The sequence below is a fragment of the Chaetura pelagica genome, unplaced genomic scaffold (genome assembly GCF_000747805.2).
Source record: "Chaetura pelagica isolate M959 unplaced genomic scaffold, ChaPel_1.0 scaffold47, whole genome shotgun sequence".
NCBI classification, from domain to species: Eukaryota; Metazoa; Chordata; class Aves; order Apodiformes; family Apodidae; genus Chaetura; species Chaetura pelagica.
This window is the reverse complement of record NW_009954140.1, coordinates 1,236,593-1,247,483: the sequence shown is the minus strand read 5'-3', so window position 1 is coordinate 1,247,483 and position 10,891 is coordinate 1,236,593. Positions and strand designations below refer to the sequence as shown.

Below are 10,891 nucleotides of genomic sequence, written 5' to 3'. Positions count from 1 at the left end.
CTCTCTATTAAAGGTCTCAGTCAAATTGAGTTTGGATGGAGACTTTGCAGGAAATTAGGAATATTAACCTGGTTCTCAGAGTTGTAATATTCGGGAGCTGGGAGGGCATAATGATGGCACACAGAGCCTGACAGGTTGTCCATCAGCTTCAGCTCTCCTTCCAGAGATTCCTGGATCAGCAGTGATAGGGTATCAAACAAGTGCCTTTCCTAGGAGGGGTGGTGTGTAACATGCAGAAAGACAGAGCAAGCCAAAAAGAGAGAGAAAAAAAGTGAGAGACAGAGACAGAGAGAAAAAAGGACAGTGTATAAAACCCAACCAACAAAAGGGGAAGAAACCAACCCAGAACAGGATAGAAGGAGGGGGGAACAGATGGAAACGTTCAGGAAGAACAGCAGTAACAGAAACAAGGGGACAGGAGAGGTGAGGCAGGAGAGGAGAGAGAACAGTGCAGTAATATCACGGTGAGCAGTGACAGCCTCCTCAGACATTACTACAGATGGGGCTGACAACAGCTGCCCCACTTAGGGCCCTTCTGGGGGACAATTCTCCCTCTCAGCAACCATGACCAGTTGCTCCTGGGATCTGAGCTGTAAAATGGGGCCAGTATAGCAGCATCTGGGTACTTGGAGCCATGAACTTCTAGAGGACCCTGCTGCTGTCAGGCTTCTGTACCCATTGTCCACATTTTTAAGCAAGAGGACCTAGAACTTGACATCTAAATCCATATCCAGAGGGCACATAAATTAAAAAAAACCTAACTTGAAGAGCAGCTGAGCATCCTGTCCATGAGAGCTGCAGGTACACAGGATGGCCACACGTCAGGTCACTAATTCATGTGCCAGACATGGGTTGAGGTGCCTCAGTTGTCCTGGCCAACTTCAAACCAGGTAGTCACAGCACAGTCACAGGTTGTTCAGAACAGGGCCTGGCTTTGCCAGGCAGCACGGGAGCAGTTTAAGGGTTGCATCTTTCAGGTAGGGAATGCCTACTACATACAATGAAATGAGGACCATCATTACAGTCAAACAGCACACAGTGCAAAAATCCTGGGGAACAGGCAAGCCAAAGAGCATGCTGACCACATGTCCTTGCAGGATCCTGTCCTGGGAGTTGTATTCCTCTGCTGTCGTGCTCAAGCACCAACTTGGTCCTGAAGGTTTTAGCTGGGAGGATGAATAGCCAGAATAAAATCTCCCAGCGGTTTCTGAGGCTTCTGTTTGAGTGAAAGATTAAGAAACACACTCTGGAGATTATATCTAGACTAAGCCCTTTCCAAAGCCACCTTCAGAGAGGACAGGTTTAAGAGACTGAAGAGCTGAGGGTTTCTCCTCCTCACTGGTTTGTCTTGGAAATACTTTTTCTTTTTTGGCCCTTGTGAGGACTGATGCAGGACAACAGCACTGAGGACAGTTTGACAGGACTCTGCTTAACTTGTACAGCAACAGCTGGGACATGTTGTTTCTTCCTAGAGGACATAATGAGTCTGGATTTCCCCATATTGCCCTGAACTCCTTTTTCCTGTGCCAAAGAGCAGCCTTGGACTCCATCTCAGACATCAGTGACTTCTAATGGCACCAGAAGTTTCCAGTAGCTTAGGATTTGAAACAAAGCTTAAGCAGGGATTTACTCTTTTTCACCCTTGGACTAAAGATCATAAATGAGTTTTTCATGCATTAGAATACTCATTAGTCCACCCCAGGCAGAGGCCAAGATTCGCTGTTGTGAAATCATGATGTAATAAAAGTTAATGAGGTCTGTGTAGAGTTTAACCCAATTTGCAATCAGCTAAGACTAAAAAAAGGCTGGGCTGTTTTTCTTGTATAATTCCAGATAAGTTCCCTCTCAAAGGACCTGTCTGGGTCTTGACCTCACCTCTCTCATTCCTCAAACTGAATCTTCATCCAGAAACTGCTTTAGGGAGACTTGTTGCAGCTCATAGCAGCTACCACATTCCAGCCCTGCTCTGGCCCTGCTCCTGCTGCTGGGAGTTTTGCCACCAGTTCTGGTGAGCTCAGGTTTGAGTCCCCTCTGGATTGTTCCCTTGTGAAAAGAATCTTTTCTTACAAGCTTGATTGTGGGTATGGATTTTAAATTGAAGTTACATAAAGCAAATTTAATACTTAAGCAAAGATTAACCAAGTTTTATGTTGCTGTTCATGGTCTGCATGAGAAAAGCAAACATACGATGCTCATGATTTTGCTGTCACAAAGGACCTAGCCCAAATTCTGGATTAGAGCAAATTTGGAGCAAGATCTGAACTGGGTGGCTTACACACATCTTCAGGACAAACTGCAAAGCTCTCCACCTCCAAACAGATGTGTCAGAGTGGTCTGGAGACCTGCCTTGGGTCTCTTCCCTGGAGTCTCACACCACAAAACAGTAGGTTAGCAGACAGTGAGGAATACAGGTCCTGGACATCCAGTACACCCACCCCTCATTACCAACTCATGCATGTCTTCAACCAGCGAATATGCAGGTCAAGCCCTCTTCACCCTCCAACTGAGATTCTCACCATAGGGTAAACTAATGAGAGCTGAGAATCCACCTTGATCTGCATGGGATTGGCACATCCTCGGGGGCTCTCAGCTCTGTCTCCACTGCCGCTGCCTGTCCACGCAAAGATGTCCGGGGGGCTGTGTTGGCCAGGGGCGATGGTCCTCATTTCCATCTCCAGTTCTGCTTCAAGCTCTGCCTCCTCTTTAGCCTCTTTGTTGCTCTCCTCCAAGTGCTTCATGAGCACGGCGATCACCACGTTCACCAGGACAAACTGGGCTGTCAGCACGAAGGAGACGAAGTAGATGGGTGAAATGACGGTGTTGTAACAGGTGGACTCCTGGTCACAGTCTCGCAGCGTGTCCTGGAAACAGGGGAGAAATGATGGAGGGATGTGAAGAGGGTTCTAGCATGGACCTTGGTCTGCCAGCTGGTCATCTGGCTGCGATGGGTTCTCCCTTTATGCAGAAAGCTGAGAAAATTGGGCAAATTTCATGCTAGAAAGGCAAAATACTTGCCAGTAAGAGCTTACGTGTCCTGTGTTAGTCACCACAGGCAAACTCAGGGGAAACCACCCTTGGGCTGTGTGACAACAGACACCAACACCCTGCTGCTCCCAAAGGAGGGGCCATTTCACTGGGTTAGAGACCAAATACACAAGAATGTGGCAAAGCAGGGTGCAGCTGCAACCCATCAGTATCCCACAGCAGCTGGGCTTGCAAACAGTCTTTCCTCAAGTTCACACCCTGTTAGGACCTTGGCCACCTTACACTCACCCTGGGCTACAACTGAACAGAGAAGTGATTTCTTCAGGTAAGCAAGCACCCTGTGTACTCATAGACCAGACTTCCTCCACAGCATCATCAACATCATGCCTTTATGGCTGTCATCTAAGAAAGACCCTCTTTTAGAAACCTGGGTTTTCCCAGAAGAAAAAACCCACCACCAAAAACAGCAATAAGAAATGGAGACTTGAGGAAAAGAATAAAACCAGCACGTGTTACTGAGCTGAACTCATGCTGCTTGAGAAGCCAGACCCTTTAATTTTTTTTCCCCCTTCTTTTTAAGTTCCTCTCACAGGGTATAAAAGGGAATCTATAGAGCATGCCAGGAGCCTGCAACTGTAGGCACTGTCCTGCTGGGAGGAGGGAACAGAAATGTTAGAGGCTTTGTGCAGTGCAGGAATGAAGAGGACAGCTCACTGCAGGACGGGAGTGTCCTGCCTGAGCATCATTACCAGCCTGGACAGACTCTAATTAAGCCATTATAGGCAATGCTTGTTTTCCGTGGGTCTCTTACCTTCATTATCCCGTTCCAGTTGTCTCCCGTGGACACTCGGAAGAGTGTCAGAAAGGCCATCCCAAAGTTCCTGAAGGTGGCATGCCGGCCCAGCCCCTCGCAGGGGTGCGTGTCGTCACACTCTGCGGGATCAAGCACAGCCATGAGACCCCACCTCACACATCACTCCCACCCTTCCCACCGGCACAGGAACACTCACCAAGGTCTCCGAACAGCTCCACTCCAAGAGCTGCAAATATGAAAAACAACAACATGAAGAGAAGACCCAGATTCCCCACCTGGAAAGAGAAAAAGAAATGGGGGAGGGGGGGAAAAACACAAAAAAAGAACATTTGTTGATTTTTTTGTTCCAGACCTGTTTCTTGCTGTATTCTTTAATCCCAAACTTAAATTGCTTCAGGGGAAAAATGACCTCAATGTGAGGACTGTATCTCAGACTGGGCTTCGGAAGGGAAATGTGATTCTCTAATGACAGTAAAGATAAAATGATTAGCATTCCTCTGCAGTAAGAAGTTAGCTCTGGGCCGGAGGAGATGGGGTTTGGTACGGCAGTGGGTTACCTGCGGCAGTGCTTGCATCACGGTGTCCAGCAGGGCTCTCATCCCCACAGCCATCTTCAGCAGCTTCAACACTGCGGAAAACACGGTCGTCATTTGGCAACGCCAGCGTTAGCACAGAGACACAAACTCAGCCCCTCTCCCAGGAGCCACAGATTATAGGAAGGGAAATGTGGGATCGTGTCAGGTGTTCTCCATTAGCTGCTGTAGTTCCTGCCCTTTTTACATCGCTCCTGGTTGCTTGGATACTATTAAAACCTCGTGAATAGCAACATCACTTATCCTGAGGCTTGGAGAAGGTGTTCCCATTCTGCCTGGCTTTTTCTTTCCTCACTTTATCTGGGTTGGACTCATCTTTTCCCCTGGTTATCGTGAGCATTTACTTTACCAGCCCCAGGGCTACTTTCCCACTTCCAGAGGCTACCCACTTTCATACATGATTCACCAAGGAACTGATTTACACATCTCTTCCAGAAGGTTGCATTTCCAATTGGAAACTGCATGTATTTTTAATTCTGAAAGGGATCCAATGCACAGGACAAACACTCCCCCCCGCTCCCTCCCTTGAGACACAGAAACATTTCACTTCTTTGCTTAAATGAGGCTGCAATCAGAGCAATTATGCCTCAGAGCACAACACTGCCCTTCAGGAGGGCCTGGGAGTACTTTATTAAGGGCCTGAGCACTCACATTTTACGTCTTCATCATTTGGCCCTGAGACCTCCCTGTTCTGCAAAATCGGGCCCTGAAGACATTGGCTTCCCAACGTGAGTATGTGTCCTTACAAGTTGGAGGGGACAGATGGATGCAGAGTGACGAGGCAGGCTTTGTCACCAAGTGCAGAGATGTAAAGTCCCATGGGAAATTAAATTCATTAGATGCTTGTCTCTGAAAGCCAACATACTCAAGCTTGTGTTCCCTAATCCCTGCTAGAAACGACTTTGATTTGACTGGTGTCTTTTTTCCAGTTACGTCTCTAGGAGTTACAGCCACAGCTATTTAGCCTTTATTTCTAAGCTCTCAGCTTTCAAGTCCTCCTAAGACAGAAACACATGGTCACTTGGCTCAGCTTTTTGGCTTATCTCAAGTATTTCCCCCCATTGTTCTTTTGTTTACAGCCTGTTGATGCCAGAACTATGCACATCATGATTGGGGATGTGCCCCAGAACCATTTCCCAACGCGTTATTCTCTCCTGGAGGGGACCTTGCACCTCAAACATGAGTCAGTTCTGCTTTATTCATCTCACCTCGAGCAATCCTGAGCACCCTCATGATTCGGATAATTGTGGGGTTAATTGGTAGCGAAGCATTCACCTCGATCTCTTCCAACGTGATGCCCATGATAGACAGCAGCACGATTGCCAGGTCTAATTGGTTCCATCTGGAGACAGCACAAAATGAAGTTTAACATCTACTAAGAAGCTGGCAAGGGGAGGTAGCTTGTTTCATGTGAATTCCAGTCATTTCAATGGTTCTAGCACTCAAATGAATCTGCAGCATTTTTTTTTTTTTTTCTGAGGGTATTATACAAAAGCAGTTATGTTATGAAATCATTATAACTAATGCATCTCATTAGAGAATCAGCCAATTCCAAAGATATTCTTGTCTGAGGGGAAAGAGAAACAAAAGCTAGGCAGTTTTCTACCCAGAAGCTGCAGAGCTCAGGGGAGACACTGCCATATCTGGCTGGCCACTTCAAGACATGACACTGCTGGACCTCAGCACAAGATCTGCCCTAGAAAGAACCAGACCTCATGTCTGGTCCTTGCCATAAAAATCACACTGGGTGAAGGAAAGACCCCAAGAGCTCATGCCAGTTTGGAGAGAGATGTAATCCCAGCACAGACAAACAAAAAGTGGGGAGAGGGGTGGAATCATCCCCAGCTGCTGAAAGGCTTCGTGTCAAGTCCTTGTCCGTGCCAGCCCTCTTGGTGTTACCATTGAAGGAGGCAAAAATGGGAGGAGAAAGATTCATCAAGGACATAAAATCTGCATTTGTGAGGTAAGAGTGAGAAAAATCTAGAAAAAAAGCAACTTCATCTGCTGCTGCATATCTGAACAAAAAGAGGTCCCTTATCTGTTTCATTTCAGGACCAGATTCTCCTTCTTAGCATTATTTTTATAGATTCCCCAGGTCCCTTTGACTACATGGACGTGCAACTGGCATGAGAAGGGAATCAGCTGCTCTGTCTGAGACTTGCTCCTATTTTGTCCACTCCCAAGGGCCAAAGTGGTGCAATCACACTCCCTGGCACACACACGCCTTTCTCCAGCTCTCATCCCAAGCCTTCTACCTACCCAGGTTCCAATCAATCACACACACAAAAATTCACACGTGTCACACTGACATCTGCCAGGAAGAGCATCAGGGTCCAGGGCACAGATCTTGGGCAGCTGTTTCCAGAAACCTGGTGCTGCCCCCATGGTCATGACAGAACTTTGTTACCTGTCTTGGAAGAAGCGACGAAACCCAAAGGCAATAAGTTTGAAAACAGACTCCAGGACAAAGATAACAGTGAAGATGTAATTGCAAATCTTCAGGGCTTCATCAAGAACCTGGGGTGTGGACAAAGGATTGAGGTTAGATGCCAGTTCTGCTGTGGGGCTGCAAACCTGCCCTCCTCTTCTGTCAGCAGTTACTGATTTCCAAACTACAGACAAAAGGCTCCAGCTGACACTGCCATATCTGTCTGGCCACTTCAAGACATGACACTGCTGGACCTCAGCACAAGATCTGCCCTAGAAAGAACCAGACCTCATGTCTGGTCCTTGCCATAAAAATCACACTGGGTGAAGGAAAGACCCCAAGAGCTCATGCCAGTTTGGAGAGAGATGTAATCCCAGCACAGACAAACAAAAAGTGGGGAGAGGGGTGGAATCATCCCCAGCTGCTGAAAGGCTTCGTGTCAAGTCCTTGTCCGTGCCAGCCCTCTTGGTGTTACCATTGAAGGAGGCAAAAATGGGAGGAGAAAGATTCATCAAGGACATAAAATCTGCATTTGTGAGGTAAGAGTGAGAAAAATCTAGAAAAAAAGCAACTTCATCTGCTGCTGCATATCTGAACAAAAAGAGGTCCCTTATCTGTTTCATTTCAGGACCAGATTCTCCTTCTTAGCATTATTTTTATAGATTCCCCAGGTCCCTTTGACTACATGGACGTGCAACTGGCATGAGAAGGGAATCAGCTGCTCTGTGTGAGACTTGCTCCTATTTTGTCCACTCCCAAGGGCCAAAGTGGTGCAATCACACTCCCTGGCACACACACGCCTTTCTCCAGCTCTCATCCCAAGCCTTCTACCTACCCAGGTTCCAATCAATCACACACACAAAAATTCACACGTGTCACACTGACATCTGCCAGGAAGAGCATCAGGGTCCAGGGCACAGATCTTGGGCAGCTGTTTCCAGAAACCTGGTGCTGCCCCCATGGTCATGACAGAACTTTGTTACCTGTCTTGGAAGAAGCGACGAAACCCAAAGGCAATAAGTTTGAAAACAGACTCCAGGACAAAGATAACAGTGAAGATGTAATTGCAAATCTTCAGGGCTTCATCAAGAACCTGGGGTGTGGACAAAGGATTGAGGTTAGATGCCAGTTCTGCTGTGGGGCTGCAAACCTGCCCTCCTCTTCTGTCAGCAGTTACTGATTTCCAAACTACAGACAAAAGGCTCCAGCTGAGGGCTCTCCCCCATGACAAATGTCCCAGGGAAAAGCCCCAATGCTCCAGGGAATGCACAGACTGCACTTCTGCCTGGCCCTGACCCAGCTGATGTCACACACAGGAGGGGCTGACCCAGACCCAGGGCACAGCTCAATCCCCACGGCAGGAACGCTGCCCCAGCTGGGACCTGCTGTGTTTGCAGGTGGCAGCAGCACAAAACCCCTTGTGCTTTTGGCAGAAAGATGAATTTCATCCCACTTGCTGGTTTGTGCACTGCTGCAAGAGCCGTGGGCTGGCTAAGACCATGCAAGCACTGGCCAAATGGTTTCTTTGTGACAGCCTGACATTTACTCCTCACCTTCAGCTTTTGACAAGGAGTGGGAGAGGATGACAAACCAACAGGAGTGAGGGCCTTGGGTTTTCGTCTGCCCACCCTTCCCTCTGCAGGTGTCACAGCCCAGCCATTAACTACAGGTGCCTCCTGGCTGGGACAACTCCTGTTCAGTCAGGCATTAAGCCACAACAGAGAGAATTTCAACCCAAAAGTCCTGCTTGTGAAGGAACACAGTGGGAGCAGCATCCTGCACAGCCTCCTCAGTAATGTCCATCAAGCAGTAATAGTAATAACTGTGTCCAGAGCACTGCTAGGGAACGTGGGAAATAGCAACAGAATGCTCTCAGACCAAAAATAATAAGACTTGCTGATCCCTGAGCAGGAGAAATCATAGTGGAGGGAATTCTAGCCACACACTCTGCCTTCATGCTAATTTACCTTCAGGCATCCATGGATGAAAAGCACCTCATCTGCCCAAGAAGCACAAGCCCTGCCACCACAGGAAGCTGTGGCTCTGAATGTTCCTCCCTGCCATACTGCAGAGGACCTGGGCTCTGCCAGCAAACATACATATTGATTTGGCAAAAGCAGCTTTTGCCCAGTAGCTCTTTGCTCAAACCACCTCTACGGGCACAGCAGCCCCTCCTCTTCACAGCATCTCCTGCTGGGATCCCACCCACAGGGCACCCTGGGGTATCCCACCAACAACCCCTTTCGGCACCAACATGCTGAGCAATTTGCATACAAAGCTCTCTGCTATGTTTGGCCTTTGAAATGTCTTTGAAATACACCATCAGTCACTCAGACCAGAGAGATTCAAGGGTCCTGATTCAGAAAGACTCCCAAACACGTGCATGGCTCTAAGGGTGCTGTCATCTCAGCACAACCCAAGCTTGGAGTTACTACCCAGATGCTGCATACCAGAGGCTTAGAGACAACAAGTTCTTTTCCTAGAGAAAATGAAAAACAAAATCCTGCCCAGCATTTTTATAACACAAGAGAAACTGTAGCTGCAAAAGGACTGCGGTGAGACGCAGGCCCCAGAGTGATCCCAGCACAGGCTCCTCAGCCAACAACCCTTTTCATCACTAAGTGACTGAATCATGCAATAAGCCTTTCAGGGTATTTAAAGGTGACCTGAACAGAGAGAGAAAAAAAAAAAAAAAAAGTAAATTGGGCTTGTGCCTGTTCACTTTTTGGCTTCTTTATGACAGGCTGGAGGATATTTTTCCCCTCACTCGTATGTCTCAGTTGTTTGGATTTTTTTTACATTAAGTATTCAAGTCCTGTCTAGTCTTAAAGAATATTTCCTCCTATTGTGTGTTATATTTATTCATCCCGAAAGTGGCTAATAAAAACAAGCAGCAGTTATACAGCAAAGGCAGCTATTTCCATTTCATTCTTATGCACAAGAGACTTGACATCCCAGGACAGGCTGTTTGTATTTTCAGATCATGACAAAGACCCAGGAACTTAGTGCACTAATATATTAAAATACATTTTAAAGACCAGCATGGAATCCAGTGCCTGTGAAAACTGGGCCCTATGGGACACCAGGGATTTAGAAGAAACTTTTCAAAAATAAACATTTTACCAATCCTACTATTCTTTTTTTCTCTTTTTCTGGTGGAAAAACTATGTCAAATGGAAAATGTCAATGAGGATCTCATCTAGCAAACCAAGCCTGCTCCCATCTCATTTTCAAAGCAGTTTGTTTGCACTTAACTAGAAGGGAGAGGTGCAATAGGATCCAGGTACCAAAAGCCACAGTTTGAGTTGGGATCATGTAATCCTAGAATGGTTTGGTTTGGAAGGGTCTTAAAGACCACCTAGTTCCAAACCCCCTGCCATGGGCACGGACACCTCCCACTAGACTAAGCTGCTCAAAGCCCCATCCAGCCTGGCCTTGGACACTTCCAGGGTTCTGGTGGAAGCCAGATGAAGGATGGGTTCATGCTTCATGGAGCAAAGGGACAAATCAGGCACAGGAAAAGGAGCCCCCGAGGTCTAACTGGGCATCAGCAACTCCACCCACTAGCACATCCCACCACAGCTGAGCATCCCCCCTTCCCTATCCCAGTACCTTCGGCTGCTGGTAGTGCTCCATGGCCATGGTGATCACGTTGAGGCCAATCACTCCAGTGATGAACAAATCCAGGTAGTGGCTGGTGCACATCTGGTGGATCAGGAGGCGGAAGCGGGAGTAATCTGAATAGTAGGGCTTGCACTGGGCTTCTGCAGCAGGAGGAGGAGAGCAGAGAGGCACATCAAGTCATTCCTCTCTCTCTCTGAAGCTAATGCACCCTCACTTTCCAGCTCCAAAGATGATAAATTCTAGACTGATTACAGCAACATGCTGCCTTTTTTTTTTTTTTTCTTCCCCTTGTTTCTTGCTGGCATGTTACCATTTTTAATATTTAGCAGGGCTGCCATCATCTTAGATCCATTAAACATCTTCAGTGGGACATGCTCTATACTCAGCCTTATGGCATCAGGGATGAGGTGAGCTGGGACTATTGTGCTGCTAAAGGATGTTTTCCCT

The 10,891-nt window shown here is 47.4% G+C and overlaps 1 protein-coding gene across 1 annotated transcript in view; it reads right to left on the bottom strand.

Moving 5' to 3' along the window:
* The window catches only part of CACNA1G (calcium channel, voltage-dependent, T type, alpha 1G subunit), a 96,820-nt gene that overhangs the window by 13,824 nt on the left and 72,105 nt on the right, over positions 1–10,891 (bottom strand). The window contains exons 27-34 of the mRNA XM_010002670.1: positions 10,433–10,584; positions 7,804–7,913; positions 5,601–5,734; positions 4,357–4,427; positions 3,996–4,074; positions 3,797–3,918; positions 2,517–2,861; positions 69–209 (exon numbers count right to left, since the gene is read on the bottom strand). Coding sequence (XP_010000972.1) covers positions 69–209; positions 2,517–2,861; positions 3,797–3,918; positions 3,996–4,074; positions 4,357–4,427; positions 5,601–5,734; positions 7,804–7,913; positions 10,433–10,584 — 1,154 coding nt within the window. The remainder of the gene's footprint in view (positions 1–68; positions 210–2,516; positions 2,862–3,796; positions 3,919–3,995; positions 4,075–4,356; positions 4,428–5,600; positions 5,735–7,803; positions 7,914–10,432; positions 10,585–10,891) is intronic.